The sequence below is a fragment of the Rhincodon typus genome, chromosome 33 (genome assembly GCF_021869965.1).
Source record: "Rhincodon typus isolate 14 chromosome 33, sRhiTyp1.1, whole genome shotgun sequence".
Taxonomy (NCBI): Eukaryota; Metazoa; Chordata; class Chondrichthyes; order Orectolobiformes; family Rhincodontidae; genus Rhincodon; species Rhincodon typus.
Genome location: NC_063364.1, coordinates 20,359,421 through 20,380,449, shown reverse-complemented (window position 1 = coordinate 20,380,449; position 21,029 = coordinate 20,359,421). Strand labels below are relative to the sequence as shown.

General features: G+C 38.9%; 2 protein-coding genes across 4 annotated transcripts in view; one reads left to right on the top strand and one right to left on the bottom strand.

Moving 5' to 3' along the window:
- Positions 1–3,057, top strand: part of dmxl2 (Dmx-like 2) — a 122,041-nt gene extending 118,984 nt beyond the window's left edge. For all 3 annotated transcript variants that reach the window (XM_048616014.1, XM_048616013.1, XM_048616015.1), the window contains one exon: positions 1,506–3,057. In XM_048616014.1, coding sequence (XP_048471971.1) covers positions 1,506–1,715 — 210 coding nt within the window. In that variant the 3' untranslated portion in view covers positions 1,716–3,057. The remainder of the gene's footprint in view (positions 1–1,505) is intronic.
- Positions 3,058–3,782: 725 nt separating this feature from the next.
- The window catches only part of gldn (gliomedin), a 36,900-nt gene continuing 19,653 nt past the window's right edge, over positions 3,783–21,029 (bottom strand). The window contains exons 5-10 of the mRNA XM_020530772.2: positions 20,634–20,789; positions 15,600–15,725; positions 15,414–15,500; positions 15,202–15,327; positions 13,476–13,629; positions 3,783–6,819 (exon numbers count right to left, since the gene is read on the bottom strand). Of these exons, the coding sequence (XP_020386361.2) occupies positions 6,348–6,819; positions 13,476–13,629; positions 15,202–15,327; positions 15,414–15,500; positions 15,600–15,725; positions 20,634–20,789 (1,121 nt within the window). The 3' untranslated portion in view covers positions 3,783–6,347. The remainder of the gene's footprint in view (positions 6,820–13,475; positions 13,630–15,201; positions 15,328–15,413; positions 15,501–15,599; positions 15,726–20,633; positions 20,790–21,029) is intronic.

Genomic DNA, 21,029 nt, shown 5'->3' with positions numbered 1-21,029 from the left:
CCCTTTCAAAGTTTGCTTTCTTGCATCCCGGTCTAAATGAATACCTTGTGAAAAGTGTTAACTTTGTCTCATTTTAGTAGTAGTCCTTTTAGGCACAGTTATCATTCTAGATGAAATGTTATAAGATTGATGTTCGTGATGCAATCTGGCACTTTATTTTGGTCCAAATGTTTGGATTGCAGGAGATTGACATTTGGATGTGTAAACACAGAATGATTGTGAAGAAATGCAGAATGTTGATATTTTGCTGTCATCCTACATTACCACCTGTTTTCAGGCCCAACAATCAGCCTTGTTGTACTGCTTTGTGTGCCCATGTTATTCACTGTCTTGCTTATTCTTCTATATCATTCATATATCTCAGTTGTGAACTTGGCAATTAGCTTTATTCAAGGTACCTTTCTGTTATCTGCCCACACAGTCATCGCTGTCCTACTTCACTGTCCAGGTCCGTGAGGATTGTCTTCTGTCTCCCTATCTTCTCCAAGTCCCTTCTCTCTGAAGCACTTACAATCAATCTGCCAATATCTCAAAATCCAGTTAGTGATAGTGCTGTTGCATATCATTGAGTAACTAGTTTAAAGTATATTGCATATCTGATCATTTTAAGAAGCAATTAGTAAACCTAGCTTTTAAGTCTTATGGACCAGACCAAACCCCCTTCAAATAAATCAAGGAAACAGCCTCAACCCTAACTTTTAACTTATTTAACGGCAAGTGTAAGTTACAGTGTTCCAGATGTAATTAGATTGGTCATGCTACTCGACTTAAAGCAAAGCACATTGTATTTTAACTGGATCTAAGAATAAAAGCAAAAGAAGTAAGAATTGGTGTAACTTTATTAGAAAACTTAACAGAATAATAGATAATTTAACTACTAAATAGCAACTTTTCCAATATAGTACATCCCATAAACAAGCCCTTGGCAAAGGCAAATTTGGTAAACTAGATTATCTCACATCCGATGTTTTCTCGTCCAGGGGGAAAAGACACAAACAGAAAAGTCTGGCTGGGGGAGACAGAGAGAGAGAGAGACAGACAGAGAGAGAGATGTATAGCAACTTCCACAACCAACTTTAAAACCCCAACAACTGCTGAAACTTAAACTAAAACTCTTTTCTGTGGGAGCCTGACTCTACCCATTCATGCTGCTTTGATTGTTCTAACTTTAAAAAAAAACCCAGAGTCTCACAAGCTATTTACTTTATTGGCTTGGAAGAGCCAACTTTGGGCCTCTGGCTCAAAACCTCTACTCAAAAAAAAAGGACAAAATATATCTCTCAAAGCCGTAGTATTGTCACAACTCATTAATAGTCTTCCTTCCATTTAAGTGTAAGAATATATTGTAAATCATTCTTATTGCAAATTTAACAAAAAGTGGAAAACAGACATTTTGGATATTTTCAATGATTTTGATTGAATGTTAAACTGGCTTATGAACTTCAGAACGTTATTAGTGTTTTTATCAAGTCTTGTTACTAACATTGCAACTCTTTGTTTTGCAGGTGTGGGGATTAACAGGTCATGGATTAATTCATTCATTTACAAATGAACATGCCAAACAGTCAATCTTTCGAAACATTGGTGCAGGAGTTGTGCAGCTGGAAATCAGGCCAGCCAATCGTATCTTTTCCTGTGGAGCAGATGGAACTTTGAAGACACGGGTTTTGCCAGACTATTTTAATACCCCTGCTGGAACATTTGACATCTTGTAGGTTAACTGGGCTTGCTTGTTTTGGTTTCTGGCTATTGATAGAAAAAATGGGCATCTCACATATGCTGTGAGTGCGTAAGCTGCTCGTGAGTTGTGTTTGAATGTGGAGGGACCCAAGGCTCGGTTTTTGCAGAAGTTTTTGATTAGCAATGGATAGGAGCAGATTTTAAATATATGTTAAGCAAAAGAAAGTCATTTGAAGAATTAGTGTTGAGTTGTGGCATAAAGCCTTAAAGAAATTCGTATCATAAACCAGAGGACAGATGTGCATGTACTGTATCGTTCTTTTAAAAATGCAGTCGCAGGTTGTTGGTAATGCTTTGTATAGACAATGCAAAAATTTTTGGTGTACTGTAAGTGTATGGACATTAAAAAATGTGCCCATGGTTAAAATCCTTCAGCACTGTATTGGAAAATCCTGTATGTAATGATGGCGTGAGTTGATTTATAAAAATTTGACTTCATTATTTTACTTTTTTCTTCAGAGGGAATTTTTAATGACACTGAAGAAGGTGCAGATAGTCTTAACTGAAAGCTAAAATGCAAAAAATGGGATGCAGAGTCATTAAGCTGTACAGATTAATTATGTCAGTTTATAGGTACTTTTGAAATTTTAATTTAATCACTCAACCAGTTAGTGATTGAAATGACTATTTTATGTCTTTTTGCACACTGTTATTAAGCCTTCTGAGACTGTTGAATTCCTATTACAATCTGTTTGCCTTTAAATTATAAAGTGCAGCGCAGTGTAATAATGACATCATTTATCTATACTTGAAAGTAAAGGAACCAGATGGGATTTTGTTTTGGTTTCTTTTGCTCATTCTGCGTTTTAATATTATTTTTGTTTATTCATTGAATCCAAACATTGCACTCTAATTAAAAGGAAGCTATGAAAACTTGGTATTTAAAAAAATCTATATTGATGTGAAAAAATGGTTGCATTTCCTTGGATGAATGTCAGGCTTAACTGGCATGACGTTTTATGTAATATTATGACCAATTAAGTTATTTTGATCTGTGAATTAACATAACTTGTAATCATTGCTGTGTATGTCTGCTATTTTGCCTGTAATATGCTGTTTAATTTATTGTATTTTTATGTTTTCAGTATGTATATGTTGCTAACAAATACGCTAAGTCAAATTTGAGGACCTTCAATCAGTATTTTGACATGTCTGCGAAGTTGTCTTCTGCTTAAGTTTTGTGTCTGTGTCTGTAACGAATTCATTGCATTTCTTTGTGGACTGAGCAAGATATGGACTTTTCATCTGGCGCTTGAAAATGTATTTCAAACAATAGTTGTGCTTACCTTTGTAAGTCAAATAAATTATTTTTAATGTGAGTAGCTAATGGTCTGCTGATTTCTTTTGTTTATTTATTTATAATGCATGGGAGTTCAAATATAGACCCAAAAATGTGATAAACAAAAGGCAATCATCTGGTGATGGTTTCCCCGTTTTGCTTTAGTATTGTCATTCTTGGGGAAAAAATTTTGCCTTTAAAACAATACATATTACAATTTACCTACAGCTTGGTAAAGACTCTAAAGCTATGGACTCTCCTGGCCAATGAGCCTGCTTTCTGAATGCTGTCACCAGGTAGCAAAGCAACATATCTGTTATTAGTAATTCTTTTGAATAAGACTTTCCATAAAAGTTTTGAAATACTTGCTATCTGTCAATTCAGCACAGGGCCCTGGGATTGTTGTATTCTTGGTACCAGAATCATTTTCATGGGAAATCAGTCCATTTAGCACTAAGGACTAGGCCTTGTTCTTATGTGGCAGAATCACAGTCAAAAATCCATGTCAGAGATCACAATTTTAATGTATGTGCAAAATAATCTTTCTTAAATCTTCACAGCTGGAAAGTGAAGATGTTATTAGTCCCAGCATCCCAATCATTTCGCATCCAGTAGCGGTCTTGTGTTGCACAAAAGCAACTGTATACATTTACAATGCCTCAATGTTGCCTTTGCAACTTCATGTGTGAATAGCTAAAGGTGCAACTATTATCTCTTAGCAATAAATATTGTGATACAAATAATTATCAATAATCCAATATTGTCATGTTTGCATATTATTAATTTTATTGCCATTTCACAGGCATTTGAAGTTCTTTATACAAATATAGAACAACCAAAATTCCATTCCCACTAAATAAACAACACCTTGCAGCTAGCATGTTAAGCAATTAAAAGTTCAGTTACTATAACTTACATTTACTAACCTCTGGTAATGCAGATTCTATCTACTGCAGGTAGTTGATGTAGCTCTTTATCCTTTAAGATAAAGATATCTATTAAATAAGTATATTGAGGCACTTAAATGTTCAATGTTGATTTTGAATTTTCTTGAAAAAATGACATTTTTGCCTTTTTTTTTGTGTCTCACACATCAGATCAATTCCAAGAATGCCAAATTTCAAACAACAGTTTGCACTCCAAGAGAAAATAATGTTGATTGGTTAGCAAGTCAACTTCCTGATTGGCTGAAGCATTAACATGGAGAAGGAAGTCGCAAGCTGTAGGCTGCCCATGCTCCCTGATAATTCAAAAAGGCACAAAGTTTAAACATATTCTTTGTTTGCAGAGAATGGATTCCTGTATTTGAATTCACATCATTTATAGCAAGCAAAAGTGATCTCCAATACTAGCTCAACTGATTATCTTAAAGTGGTGGTTAGAGTAACTATTAGCAGGCAGGATTCAGCAGTGCTATCCAATTGCAGAATCACATTCAATTGTACAAATATTGGGTTTTGCAGGTGTGGGTTAGTTTTGCACGGTGTGTAATCTGCCTGTTAGGAACAACTGAAGGAAGTCATTACTTGATTGCTTGGAGTAAAGCTGAAGTACCTGGCATCACACAGGTGCTGAATTGTTTAAACAGAATGTCTTTTTGGACTGATAGCAGTATCCTTTTGGGGGAATGTAATGTAATAGCCAACGGCACAGGCACAAAATGGTGATCCTACAGATGATGGGATAAGAAAGAATTTTAACCACAAGCACAGTTATGTGGTCTTTGTAAGGTGCCAGTGAACAAGGGTGATAGCACTAGATCGAATGTGCATCAAGAGCCTGTTGGGGGAGAGAGTCCTAATGAAAACATATACAGAACTACAAATTCTATACTGTTCTCTTTGCTGTTGTGTCTGTCATGTGATTTAATTACTTGTATAGCCACTAGATAATAGCAGCATGAAATGGCTTCCTTAACCTGGTTCTCAAATTTTTAAAGTATTCTGCCTTCATAGGGTAATTGGAGGTAGACAGGACACTTCTCAGACCAGAGAGTGACAGCTTTTAGTTCTCAAATTACTTTCTCCAAGTGCCTTGGACAGTCAGAGTCAACTTGCCAACCAATTAGTTGCCTTTTCTCCTGTAGTGTAAATTGTGATCACTTGAGATTTGACATTCTTATGTTTCTCCTGGTAAGTGCAAAACAGAAAACTTGAGTCATATCTGTCTTTTCAGAAAGATTCATTGATTCCACAATATACTGCACAATGTTATCTGCTTAATTATTCAATATTAAAACTTGAGTAACGTTTCTCAATGTTTCAAGTCTCACCAAAACTTGAATGATAGTTTGTACAGTGCATGCAACTGAATTGTTACTGTAGATGTGCATCTTTTATATATACACTTTTACAATCTTGCGTGTACATTGTATGCAATCACATTTTACTTGAACGAATGTTGTACAAGTAAAGTTCTTTAGATGTGGCTGGAATGTTTGGTATTTGTAAATAAGCCCAAGCATAATGTGGCTACCAGTCTTAAAAGTGTGGGTGAGAGTATCTGTACTCTGTGCAATTCATTTTGAAGTCTGAAATTTGAAAAATGTAGAAGTGGTCAAAGAATCCCCTTCTCCACTTTGCAAACCAGATTCAAGAATGCACTGCAATTATTCACCACGGTATGCGAGCCCACATTCATAAGGTGGGATGGGATGCAGCAAAGGGCCAGAGATCTGTCACAATTCGTTTCCAGCAGGACCTGAACGCAGAGTTGCTGTATAACTGCCATGTAAGTTTTAAATGGAAGCTATAATAGTTACACTAAAGCTACAGTATAAATATAACCTATACATATTTGGATGTTGAGAAAATTTGAGTAAAACCGATTTGACGTTGACTAGATCTCTAAGCCCCAGTTGGCGGGGAGTTGGTTAACTCGGTTGGCTGTATGCTGGCTTGTAATGCAATGAGTCAACAACGGCATGGGTTCAATTCCTACACTGGCTGAGGATATTGTGAAAGGCTCTCCTTCTCAACCTGTCCCCGTGCTTCAGGCATAATGATTCAGGTTAAACTTCCATGAGTCATCCTCTCTTAGGAGAGAGGAGCCCTGTGTCCAGTAGGACGATGGTGACTTTCAATTTGGATTTAAAGGGTAAAAGGTAAAGAACAAATGTTTATAAAATGCTTTAAAATATAATACAGTGCAATGAAGTTGCATGTACTATTCATGATGTTAGATATGTTCTGCAGAAACAATAGTAAAAAAGAAAATTGTCGTTTTTGCATTTAGCAAAAATCTTTTCAACTTGAGAGCATATTAAAGATTAGTCACTATCAGTTACATATGCATGAACAAGTGCTCTCCATTGTAAAATAATTTGCATTTATTCAGCTAATAAGAAATGAAGACCATATTTCTTTAAATAGCCATTTTCCCATGTGTATAAAGTGTGATCATATGGATCATAGGAGACCATTGTAAGCGTATCATTGGATGATCTTAAATCAAAACTTACATCAAGTGGTTTGTCTTTCAGCAAATCAAGTGCAAAAATTATTTTGGAGTCCTTCGTATCTGTGAGGTAGAGAATACCACGTGCTATGAATGCATTGCCAGCCTTTGACTTGGGATATGTAGTATTGATATTTTGGACAATCGAGAATGAATCTTCATTGATTTCAGTTTGGCCAACAACAATGTTTTCATCGTGACTCGAAGCATAGATTACCCAAAGTCCATCTTTATCGGCTGTCAAGTCAAAATATGTCTTCGCATTTTGGAAGAGGTAATTGCGATTGTTGTGCAAAGCATTTTCTACTTTCATGTGCTGGGCCTGTTTACCATCAAGTGGAAATCTAAAAATAAACAAGAACGAAAAGGTACATGTTTTCTAAAACAGACTTTCATATAAATTACTTTTTCTCTAGCATTTCACACAGCTTCCTGTTAAACAGATGAGGCTGGACATGTATTTTCCCAGAACGTTCTGAGTGCAGCCCATAAGGTGTTGAAAGTTGCAATGTGATGGGATTAATGAGCTTGCTCAATTCTGTCTTTCAAGTGCCCAACCATCCATCCCCGTGAACAATTTAAACATGATGCAAAAAAAGCACTCTTGTAACAAAATTGGAGGTGTAGTGGACAGTGAAGAAGGTTACCTCAGAGTACAACAGGATCTTGATCAGATGGGCCAATGGGCAGAAGACTGGCAAATGGAGTTTAATTTAGATAAATGTGAGGTTCTGCATTTTGGAAAGGCAAATCAGGGCAGGACTTATACACTTAGTGGTAACGTCCTGGGGAGTGTTGCTGAACAAAGAGACCTTGGAGTTCAGGTGCATAGTTACATGAAAGTGGAGTCACAAGTAGATAGGGTAGAGAAGAGGGCATTTGGTATGCTTGTCTTTATTGGTCAGTACATTGAGTATAGGAGTTGGGAGGTCATGTTGCGGCTGTACAGGACATTGGTTAGTCCACTATTGGAATACTGCATGCACTTTTGGTGTCCCTGCTATAGGAAGGATGTTGTGAAATTTAAAAGCGTTCAGAAAAGATTTAGAGAAATGTTGCCAGGGTTAGAGCTTTAGGGAGAGGCTGAATAGGCTGGGGCTATTTTCCCTGGAGCATCAGAGGCTGAGGGGTGACCTTTATAGAGGTTTACAAAATCATGAGGGGCATGGAGAGGGTAAATATACAAGGTCTTTTCCCCAGGGTAGGGAGAGTCCAAAACTAGAGGGCATAGGTTTAAGGTGAGAGGGGAAAGATTTAAAAGGGACCTAAGGGGCAACTTTTTCATGCAGAGGATGGTGCATGTATGGACTGAGCTGCCAGAGGAAGTGGTGGAGGCTGGTACAATTACAACATTTAAAATCCATCAAGGTTTATAGGGATATGGGCCAAATGCTGGCAAATGGGACTAGATTAATTTGTGGTTGGCTTGGACAAGTTGGACCAGAGGGTCTGTTTCCGTGCTGTACATCTCTATGACTCTAAGTTTGTCATAACTCTTGCAAGCAAAATCAGTAATGCTAGTTGTTACGATAATGCAGACTAAACACCTCATTCCATCCCTTCCTCTTAATTTGAAAATATTTCAGTTTCAGAAATAGTTATGTACATATTTTCAAAATGTCTGCAACTTAAGAGTTAAATCTGAACAATGGTGTAATGCTGAGACATATAAACCTGGAAGGTTCCAGGTCCGGGTTTAATTTGCATTAATACTCTAGGATAGGATCGAGAAAATCAGGCCACTCAATTGTCATCATTCTTGGAAGTATGCGTCTATGGATACTATAAGGTGGCTATGAGACACTTGCCCACAATTCAGAGGGATTGTCATTGTGTTTTTTAAACACTGTAGAAGATGGCCATATTTGCTGGGAAATGTAATTGAGTATTTCTTTTTCCAAAGATATACTGGTAGTCTACGCTGTACCTAAGTTTTCATCCTCGACTGACATAAAGAGCACAAATTTAGTGATTCTCCCTGACGGCACGTTTAGAGGTAGGGTATTTAATTGGATGGGACGATGTGAGGTGAGGATATTATTGCCTTTATGCTTCCACCCGACTAAGTCTGAACATGACAGCTTGTGGCCAAGTTATTGATCCAGACACTGAGGCCCTGCTGTCAGCAATGTTAGGAATGACACTTCGTTTAGGTAGATGAATGCAGATGGTATGCAAATAACCATCTCAAAAATCTCTGTCACAATGAGATGAATAATTTCTGCTTCTACAAATTATATGAAACATTACCTTTTCTGGCTTAATGAAGTTCTTGCACACATCTAACTATACACAGAAATTCAACTGAGGATATTTTCTAGTTAGAATGTTTTCTTTTTAATTCATCCATGGGATGTGGGCATCACTAATTAGGCCAGCAAATTACATTGTTTTAGGTTTGGAGTCACATGTAAGCCAGAGTAGGTAAAAGCAAAATAAAAACAAAAAAAGAACTGCAGATGCTATAAATCAGAAACAAAAACAGAAATTGCTGGAAAAGCTCAGCAGGTCTGGCAGCATCAGTGGAGAGAAATCAGAGTTAACATGTTAAGTTGAGTGATCCTTCCTCAGAACTTGCAACAGATTTCCTTCAAGGATATTAGTGTACCAGATGGGTTTTTATAACAACTGACAGTGGTTACAAGGTTATCATTAAACAGGCTTTTTATTCTATATTTTCACTGGTTTCAAACAACCCACCATGGTGGAATTTGAACTCCCATCCCCAGAACACTAGCTTGGGTTTCTGGATTACTAGTCCAGTGACATTATCAATTCACTAGCACCTCCCCATAGGGAGTGGCCTATAGCTTTTACATTTAGAATCAGCAAAAATTTGCTGTTCTGCTTTTTTTGTAACTAGTAATTTCTCAGAACTATTGCATAACAAAATAAACAGGAAGAGGAGTAGATCACATGGTCTTGGCCCTGCTTAGCCATTCCATACAATCAGGGCTGACCTTTAACTGCACTTTCCTGCTTGCTCCCATATCCCTTGACTTCGAGAATGCAGATGAATGTGAGACAAAGTGAGTCTCATCAATATATTTAATTTGACTAATGGTGGTAATTTAACAATGCTAATTTTAGCAGTTATTTGAATTTCAAACAGGCGGCAATTGAAGAAAAGTCTGACATTTACACAGAACCTTTGAGATGCTCAGGACATCCCAAAACACTTTAGACAAAGAAGCACATTTGAAGTGTAATCACTGCTGTATGTAACACGGCAGCCAATTGGCACAAAGCAAACTTCCACAAACAGCAAAGTGATAATAGTCAATGTTTTCTTTTTAAATTATGTTAATTCAAGGCTACATATTGGCCAAGATGATGGGGATAACTCCCCTGATCACCTTTTAAAAGAAAAGGCACAATGTGTCCAATGTGTGCAGGAGGGTTTCCTGACACAGTATGTAGATAGGCCAACAAGAGGCGAGGCCACATTACCTAGTACCAAATCCAATGAACCAGGCCAGGTGTTAGATTTGGAGGTAGGGGAGTACTTTGGTGATAGTGACCACAATTCGGTTACATTTACTTTAGCAATGGAAAGGGATAGGTATATACCGCAGGGCAAGAGTTATAGCTGGGGGAAAGGCGATTAGGCAAGATTTAGGATGAATAGGATGGAGAAGGAAACTGCAGGGGCTGGGCACAATTGAAATGTGGAGCTTGTTCAAGGAACAGCTACTGCGTGTCCTCGAGAAGTATGTACCTGTCAGGCAGGGAGGAAGTGGTCGAGCGAGGGAACCGTGGTTTACTAAAGAAGTTGAATCTCTTGTCAAGAGGAAGAAGGAGGCTTATGTAGAGATGAGGCGTGATGGCTCAGTTAGGGCGCTTGAGAGTTACAAGTTAGCCAGGAAGGACCTAAAGAGAGAGCTAAGAAGAGCCAGGAGGGGACATGAGAAGTCTTTAGCAAGTAGGATCAAGGAAAACCCTAAAGCTTTCTATAGGTATGTCAGGAATAAAAGAATGACTAGAGTAAGATTAGGGCCAGTCAAGGACAGTAGTGGGAAGTTGTGCTTGGAGTCTGAAGAGATAGGAGAGGCGCTAAATGCATAATTTTTGTCAGTATTCACACAGGAAAAAGACAATGTTGTCGAGGAGAATACTGAGATACAGGCTATTAGACTAGACGGGATTGAGGTTCATAAGGAGGAGGTGTTAGCAATTCTGGAAGGTGTGAAAATAGATAAGTCCCCTGGGCCAGATGGGATTTATCCTAGGATTCTCTGGGACGCTAGAGAGGAGATTGCAGAGCCTTTGGCTTTGATCTTTATGTCATCATTGTCTACAGGAATAGTGCCAGAAGACTGGAGATTAGTAAATGTTGTCCCCTTGTTCAAGAAGGGGAGTAGACACAACCCGGGTAATTATAGACCAGTGAGCCTTACTTCGGTTGTGGGTAAAGTGTTGGAAAGGATTATAAGAGATAGGATTTATAATCATCTAGAAAGGAATAATTTGATTAGGGATAGTCAACACGGTTTTGTGAAGGGTAGGTCATGCCTCACAACCTTATTGAGTTCTTTGAGAAGGTGACCAAACAGGTGGATGAGGGTAAAGCGGTTGATGTGGTGTATATGGATTTCAGTAAAGCATTTGATAAGGTTCCCCACGGTAGGCTATTGCAGAAAATACGGAGGCATGGGATGGAGGGTGATTTAGCGGTTTCGATCAGAAATTGGCTGGCTGTAAGAAGACAGAGGGTGGTGGATGATGGGAAATGTTCATCCTGGAGTTCAGTTACTAGTGGTATACCGCAAGGATCTGTTTTGGGGCCACTGCTGTTTGTCATTTTTATAAATGACCTGGATGAGGGCGTAGAAGGATGGGTTAGTAAATTTGTGGATGACACCAAAGTCGGTGGAGTTGTGGATAGTGCGGAAGGATGTTGCAGGTTACAGAGGGACATAGATAAGCTGCAGAGCTGGGCTGAGAGGTGGCAAATGGAGTTTAATGTGGAAAAGTGTGAGGTGATTCACTTTCGAAGGAGTAACAGGAATACAGAGTACTGGGCTAATGGTAAGATTCTTGGTAGTGTGGATGAGCAGAGAGATCTCGGTGTCCATGTGCATAGATCCCTGAAAGTTGCCACCCAGGTTGATAGGGTTGTTAAGAAGGCGTATGGTGTGTTAGGTTTTATTGGTAGAGGGATTGAGTTTTGGAGCCATGAGGTCATGTTGCAGCTGTACAGAACTCTGGTACGGCCGCACTTGGAGTATTGCGTACAGTTCTGGTCACCGCATTATAGGAAGGATGTGGAAGCATTGGAAAGGGTGCAGAGGAGATTTACCAGGATGTTGCCTGGTATGGAGGGAAGGTCTTATGGGGAAAGGCTGAGGGACTTGAGGCTGTTTTCGTTAGAGAGAAGAAGGTTAAGAGGTGACTTAATAGAGACATACAAGATGATCAGAGGATTAGATAGGGTGGACAGTGGGAGTCTTTTTCCTCAGATGGTGATGGCTAGCACGAGGGGACATAGCTTTAAATTGAGGGGTGATAGATATAGGACAGATGTCAGAGGTAGGTTCTTTACTCAGAGAGTAGTAAGGGCGTGGAATGCCCTGCCTGCAAAAGTAGTCGACTCGCCAACTTTAAGGGCATTTAAATGGTCATTGGATAAACATATGGATGATAATGGAATAGTTCAGGTTAGATGGGCTTCAGATTGGTTTCACAGGTCGGCGCAACATCGAGGGCCGAAGGACCTGTACTGCGCTGTAATGTTCTATGTTCTATAGGATTTTTTTAGCTCACCTGATAGAGGAGACAGTTCCCTTTATTTATTTAAGATATCATGCAAAGGCTGGAAACTTGTCAATGCAGCACTTAAGCGGTGCACTCCAGTGTCAGCTTACATTTGACCGAACTTGGTCTTCCAGAACAAGGAGTTGACCCCAACTGAGTGTTGCAGACTGGCACATTCCAAGTCCAGGACTACGTGCTGAGGGATTGACTAAAGCTTGGGGCAGCTGCTGCCAAGGCGTAGTGGGGAAAGATCACTGTCTGAGGCCTTTCTGCTGATGTCAAACGGGAGTCCATTCAGTTATCAGACACTCCTTGTGCCTCAAATGCATGTAAGTATATAGTCTTGTATGTGTAAAGAGGTGTCCTTGGTTTGTTTGGATAAAGTCAAACTCAAATGTTTGTTTGTTTCCCTGAAATGGTACTGTATAGAACTGAAGGTTTTATATAAATAAAGCATATTTTTGAAATTGAAGAAGTCTGCTAATATTTGTTGTGTTCAAATCACTGGAATGGAACTTGACTCTACAACGTTCTAACTCAAAGCAAGAGGACTATTGAGTTGTGGCTGACATATAAATGATGTACTGACAGGCATCAGGACTTTCATTTTCTTAGGAGATTACTGTTTGGATTTGCACTGTGTTTCCTCAATAAGTAACTAACTCAAATCAACCTGGAAGGAAGCTATTTGGTATAATCCAAGCATTCTTCTCACATCTGATATACCCAATATCTAGTTCCTGGTTGTCAAATTTCATAAAGGCTAATTATGAAATACCAATTCATAGTTGCGAGGCAGCATTAAAAAGTGTTCAAGACTTGAATAGCATTTTAAATATTTCAAGTTTTTACAACAAAACAGCTGCAATTGTGTTCATGGCTGTTAAAAATTCAGGTTATAGTTTACAATTACAACCACAAGTAATGAAAACAAACATTTTTATCTGGAGAAGTTATTCAAGAAAATTCATTTATCTATTCAAATAAATGGACTTCACAAAAGTTTAAATGTTGTTTAGATTGTAATTTAAGTCTCATAAAACTGCATCCAAAGTAAATTGTGCTGAGTAAGTTAACAAAACTCAGCTGTGTTGAACACAGTCAAGTTTCTCAACTTTAGCAGAATTGCACTACCTGATGACAACAGGGAATACCTGATGACAGGCCATTACATACGTGAAGATCCCCACTAATCAGCTTATACCCATTATTATTCCTTAAAAATACAACTAAATAATATACTCACCTTATAATTTGATCAGATCCTCCTTTGTGGTAATAAATTGAGCCGTTATACACTGCATGTCCACAACCATGAAAATAACGTGTCAATGTTATTGTCTTGAAGTTGCTCCCAATTCTGAGCGCCTCTAAATTTTCATATTCTTTAACTGTCAATCCTGTAAAATTTAAGGAAACAAAACAGAAATTGCTGGAAAAGCTCAGCAGGTCTGGCAGCATCTGTGAAGGAAAAAACAGAGTTAACGTTTTGGGTCTGGTGACCCTTCCTCAGAACTGGCAACAAATCTTCACTAGAATATTAGTAAGGAAGTTTGATCCACAGGTAATAAGAAAGGCAAATGGAATTTTGGCATTTATTGGCATTTGGAATGGAGTATAAAAATAGGGAAATGCAACTATAAAGGCATCTGTGAGACTGCACCTGGAGTATTGCATATAATTTTGGTCTCCTTACCCAAGGAGGGATATAGTTGTTTAATGCAGGCTCGATTGAGTAGTTCACTTTTGTGCAGCTGAGTTTTCTGCAGGATTTTTAAGCCTCTGACCTGCTCTAGTAGCTGCAATATTTATGTGGCAATTTCAGTTCAGTTTATATATACTGGCACATACTGATCATAAACCTCTAACCTTTGTGGAAAATATCAAAGCCCAGAATGCCAGACTATTTCAGTGGAGTTTGCTATTACTGCCCTAACACTTAAAGTTCTCACACTTTCAGGGAGAAACAGTGATAACCTGTACTTAGTCCAGAAATTAATTTAGGTCTAAGTAACCTGATTAGCAATGTGATAAAATGCATAGCAACATTAACCTTAGAGAGAGTGAATGTGAGTGTACATTTTATTATTTACTCATGTTTGGACACATTAAAAAGGAAAAAAAGTGTCCAAAAGCCATATTCATTTCTTTCATAGCAGATGTTATTTATATGTATGATCCAAACATGTTAATCTGTAACATCATTGATTAGACCCAGTTATAAATATATTTGGAAAGGGATACTTTGCAAAGCAAAAGACGCTGGCTACAACAGCAAAATGTTGCATTTGCCGGTGACAGAGTGTTTAGGTGGAGACATCCAGTCCTCAATTGCGTGTTGCTCAGAATAACGTCCACAGGATATGGTTTGAGTTGTATTCTAGGTTAATAGACTTGGGGCCTGCCTCCTCAGCCTGCCCTGTAGTAGTCCCTGTGGTTTAATGACCATTAAATAATCAAGGGTGCTTCATAGATAAAGGGGAGAAAAATGAGCTTCCACAGAAATTGGGAACACAATTTACTCAAAGTTATTTGAAGGTCTTCATTTGCCATTCCGTCTTAGAATCATAGAATCCCTACAATGTGGAAACAGGCCATTTGGCCCATCAAGTCCACACTGCATCTCCAAAGATCATCCCACCCAGACACACGCTCCTAGCCTATCCCTGCATTCCCATATTTAATCCACCTAACCTGCATATCTTTGGAAACCCGCGCAGACACAGAGAATGTGCAAACTCCACACAGACAGTCACCGGAGGCTGGAATCAAACCTGGGTCCCTGGCGCTTGAGGCAGCAGTGCTAACCACTGAGCCACTGTGCCACCCCGGTAGTCCATCTTAATTGTCCTGCGTGTCTAACTTCTCAGGAAAGTATACATTTAATTCTAACAGATATTTTAGCATGAGAAATTGTGAACATTTTGGGATGACACTGCAAACCATTTCAGTTAAGTACACTCAGAACAAACCTGAAAAGTGCTCAACGACCCAAATTTGTTCATTGTTCTTCGATGCAGGGTCCTTCATCCATGCTCCAAACGTGTTTTCAATCCTTGTCACATTGTAAGGGGCATCCACGGATTTTATGATTCGTCCTAAAAAAGGATATTGCTTGAACGTTAATGCAATAGTAATCACAATTCAATCTCAAAATCAAGGTAGAAGTGGTATGAAACACTACCATATTTCATCGAAAAGGTGCTCATTGCTTTTTGTGCTGACATCCTTCTGATTAAAGTGTCGTCATTTGGTGCAGCGTGAGCTTCATCTAAATGTAAACAAAATAGTGATGCTCAGTCTGATAAAGGCATTCTTACCAGATACCAAAAGTCACATATCTAAAGCAGATTCATACTGAGAGAATTACCATGACTGACTGTGTTCTGCTGATGCCGAGACTTTCCTTTGGAACCTGGTGGGCCAGGTGGTCCTACAGGACCTGGGGCACCTGGAGGTCCCGCTGGCCCTGGGGGTCCGGGGGGACCTCTCTGACCTGAAAATAAGAAGGTTGAACATGTAAATCTGTGCCATATACCTTCAGTAACAATCTACATGGTGTACAGCTTAACTGCAAGGAGGTGGCATCGCATACAATATTCATTTATCCAAAAACAGCACCTACTGAATACATGCATTCATTTATAGCTATTTACCAAACTTACTGCTTTTAATGGAAATAGGAACAGAAATTGCTGGGAAAACTCAGCAGGTCTGGCAGCATCTGTGCAGAGTTGTCATTTTGGGTCCAGTGATCTTTCAACTTTTAATGGAGCTATTGATGTTCCATTTCAGCCTGAGCTTCCGTTAATGATAGGAACTATTCTGCCAAAAGGGAAAAGAAGGGTTTGCATTTAAACAGTGCTTTTCATCACCTTAACATTTCCCAAAACACTTCAGAGCCAATGAGTATCAACAGAGGAGCCAATGTGGACCTTGGAAGCTCCCGAAAGCATAAATGTAATAATGTCAATTACTTTCTTGTGAAATTGATTGAGGGATAAGTATTGATCTGAGCACTGATGCATCTTTATTGAAAGTGTTTTGTGACCTTTGAATGGGCACTTAGAGCCACGGTTTAATGCCTCATCTGAAAGGAGGTCAGCTCCACAGTTCAGCGAGCCCTCAGCATTGGAATGCAGCAGTGGGCCTTAATTTTCTTCTCCTCAAATGCCTGCAGTGTAGCTTTGGGCCAAAGCTACAGCGTTCAGACAAGAGAGTGCCACCAGTCTGGAGGGAAAAATACATTTTCTTTTTTGAAGGCTCCTCCTGAAGTTTTCTCAAAGGCTACATCTTGCTTTTGGGGAATTTATTGGCCTCTGGAAGCTACTTTTTTGTTTTTACTCAGTAACTCATTCATTAGTTGATGCTATAATATAGCAATAATAGTTTTCTATTTGTATTGGCATATAGAGTACTTTGTCTCACAGACAAACACAATTAGAAAACTTCATCAAAATCCTGAACAATTTTCAACTCTCCATTAAATTCAAAGTCTCAACACACAAGAAAACATTAATTTCCTTGACAAAACAGTATTTAAACTGGTACAAGAGAACAGTCATAAGCCAACATTTATCAAAATAACTGACACACACTTCTACATATGAAAAGGCATCACCTTGAACACACCTTTTACAGTAAATGCATTTCCATTGCAGATATACAAATACAGAAATATTTTAAAGGGGCTCCTGGCAAAAAAAAAAAGTACACATCTAGCAACACTCTCGATAGCAATACTAATGTATCTAGCTGCCTGCTGCCCACTGGCCTTCCAATCACATGCTGCTTTTCACCCAGGTTACTGAACCTATCAGCAGCAAGCATGGGACAGAACCAGCTTGTGATTAGAGAAGTGTCTCCTCTCCGCTTCCTTCCATTCTATTTAAGGCTGTGGATTTTCTCTGATTGGTTACTCCCATGCATAAATATCCCCAGGTGACATGGGGACTTATATGAGGTAGCTCAATTGTTAGTATTGCAGCTGCACAGCCTTGGGTAACTGTCTGTGTGGAGTTTGCATGTTCTCCCCACGTCTGTGTGGGTGTCCTCTAGATGCTCTGATTTCCTCCCATAGTCCAAAGATGTTCAGGTTGGATAGGTTGCCCTGTAGTGTTGAGGGATGTACAGGTTAGACGCGGGAAAGGTGGCATGATGGGGACGGGGACAGGGAGCTGTGTCGAGGTGGGATATTCTTCAGAAGGTCAGTGCAGGCTCAGTGGTGGAAATGGCCCAGTGCTGCACTGTAGGGATTCTATAATTGCCCATACATTTTACACAATGTGACCAACTGAGCCACGGCTGAGATCTCATTTTCTAGAAGGCAGTGCAGTGGAATGAGGCCATCACCAGCCCCACCCTGGTGCAAAGAATTCAGGGTCATTTTGAGGCATTAATTTCATTTGTAAAGGACCACAAACTGCCTATCCCAAATAAACTACCTGTTGCAATTCAGTAAATTTGGGCCAGCACAATACTGGGCAGTAAAGTAGGAAGAGTCCAAAGGCTAACACATTGGCTTTGCAGAGCTCAGAGAAGCACTCCCACAAGCATAATTTACAATTTGTATTTCTTGGTCCCCTTTGGCTGGGCCTCAGTAAACTTGACTGGAGAGTGTACTCCATGCTGTGTTCTCCTGATAGAACAATCAGGGTCATAAACACGTCATCAGATTCAGATACATGTATTGTCTGACTACATCAGCTATGCTGTAATAGGCCCTTTCTAAAATGCTCCTGGGGATTCTAGTCGTGCAGTAGTACTGTCCTTACCTGTGGATCAGGAGGCCTGGGTTCAAATCCCACCTGTTCCAGAGAAGTGTCATAACATCACTGACCAGGTCAATCAGGAAATATTGCTCAAAAATATTTTCCTATGGCCAGTGAGTCATCATAAATATGGCAGGAAGATTACCAATTCCATTTATCACACATTACTACTGTGTTGACACATTTTTGGCCAAGTTATAAGGTGACTAATCTGTAAATAATAACATTCAGATACTGCAAACTAATAAACCAATGAGGTTTAAATATGACACTGAAATAGAAAAGGGGAAAATTGGGGTTCTCCCAATCTCCCGTTGCAACTTTAGGAGAATGCTGGTGTTAAACCCTGGAAAACCAGTTGATTTCTTTTTTGTCACCGAGGTCTCCTCACAATGGCTTTCACTAATAGCCTTATGGAAATTCAGAATGCACTGATTTGCATCAGTACTGGTCAATCCAGAAACACTGACTACACTTGAACACTGGCTCTAAAATACTTTTGCACCTTTGAACATAAAAGGTGTGATATAAATACAACATTCTCTCTCTTCATTTAAACAGGTTAATCACACTATGCATTATTCAACAGGTTGCATTAACACTCCTACCATTACATTTCTCTGTTTTAACAAAAGACGTGAATTGTTTATTTTGACCTTTGTTAACATGACAGAAAAATTATGGCTAATGCATTAATATATTTTCTACTCACGAGCCATAAAATTGAATTCACGTTTTTGTTCACAAAGTCATACAGTACAGAAACAGACCCTTCAGTCCAACTAGTCCATGTCAAATATGATTCCAAACTAAACTAGTCCCACCTGCCTGCTCCTGGCCCATATCCCTTTTCTATTAATGTATTTATCTAAATGTCTTTTAAACATTGTAATTGTGCCCACATCCACCACTTCCTCAGGAAGTTCATTCCACGTGCAAACCACCCTCTGTGTAAAAAAAAAAAAAAAATTTGCCCCTCATGTCTTTTTTAAATCTCTCTCTTCTCACCTTAAAAATGTGTCCACTGGTCTTGAAATCCCCCATCCTCAGGAAAAGACAACTACCATTAACTCTATCCATACCCTTTATTTTATAAACTTCTATAAGGTCACCTTCAAACCTCCTAAGCTCCAGTGACTAATACTATGGCAATGCAAGAAAACATTGCATTTTTTTAAGAGTTAAAAATTTGAAGTTTTTAAGCTAGTGGCAGCTGGCTGTTGGTCTATTTTTGTGAAGGGGTTTAAAAATTGACTAGGTCAGTCTTTCCAGAATCATGATTTCAAACCAGCGTGTGCTTCCTGGAGTGTTAATGGAAGTTTGGTTATATTGTGCGAATGTACCACAGGAAAGAGAAAACCTTAAGCCATTATTTTAGCATAATCTAAGATGGACAAGTTTTTTAAAAATTTAGTTCAAAATCTTTTCGGTTCAGTTTGAAGGAGACCTGACTGCAAGATGCAGTCTCCCCCAGAAAAGAAGTTTGGTTCGAACAGTTTAGATTGTGAAACTTCCAGACCTGAAATGTTTGGTTAGAATTCTATAGGTTCAAAAGGTGAGAAAATTTAAGCTGTTAGTTGAATGAGTGGTCAAGGCTCACAGAAAATGGGATCAGAACTGAGAAGCAGCTGCTGGGTCAAACCAAAGATTTGATAGGGAAGGAATTTATTTGGTTTTTAGAGTAACTGTAAAATAATGGTGTTGGAAAGTTAGGTGGGATTTTACTTTATCAATATTTCAAATTGTGTTTTATGTGGACAGCTTGGTTTGTTTTACTTGATTTTTTATTGTGCAATAAACTTTTGTTTGATTTTTAAAACCAAATCTGCAGCAACATATGCTCATGTTTCTGTAAAGGAATGCCACGTTTCTTTTTAAAACAGTTCCACCATGCCAGATTTCATTGTAAGATCCAACTTGTTCAGCAGTAGCATCAGCTGGCATCTAGAAATTGTTAGAGTTGCAAAGCAGAGAAGTTACAACAAACTCTACGATTCTTTACACTCTGCTATAGATATAATGGTAAATCCTCCTATGTAGATTTCAAGTAACTGCTAAAATGAAAGGAAACTTAGTGGTGCTAGAAACTTAGTGGTCCTGCAGCTCATAACCATGACACTGATGAACTAATAAATGCCAAGCAGATTCCTCTGCAGCTGTCAGCACCTACACTTACCTGGAAATCTGCTTCTCCCAGACCCATCTAAATAAAATTACATTTTCTGTGTTATTGCATCAGAGCCATCCGTTGTCTCTTTACACCCCTCTGCTCAATATCTGATACAACTGGCCGCAGCTTTATCTGTTCACTTACATCTGAAAATGACAATTATTAAACGAGCTTTGGATATTGCTGATGTGATTAAGGAATGTGCACCACCCTCTGTGATTTCCAAGTCTTTTATCAGGCTAGGATGGAACATCTGCAAACTCACTTTTGCAAGGTTATGTGATATTTTTTCAAAACGTCCTTGACTTGGACAAACCCAACTGACAATAAATTCAACATTTTCACAGATTTCACTACTAAATATTAGGGCATAACTATAATAGTCAGATACCAGATTTTCTTTTATTATTCGTTAACAAGCAGTAAAGATTTAAGCCCTTATAAGAGCAATGTGATTGTTTACCTTCTAAAACGATCTCATTGTAAGGCTCTCCTCTTTCACCTTTCAGTCCACGCTCACCCTTGGCGCCTGGTAACCCATCTGAACCAGGAGGGCCCGCATCACCTTTCTCACCTTTGGGTCCCACATCTCCAGGTTCCCCTTTTGGTCCAGGGGTAGCTAAGATTTGACAAAGACATTTTGTTTCAATATAAATGCTAATCAGCTGATTACTTTGTTATGGAAACACAAGTGTTCATGTATAAACAATACAACACAGAAAACTTGCAAGATGTAAAGGACTTCTCAACAAATCACCTTAGTGACTAATGCTTGACCAATAATTAAACCTAACCATTTCACTCAGAACAGAGACAACAAGGTGCAGAGCTGGATGAACACAGCAGGCCAAGCAGAATC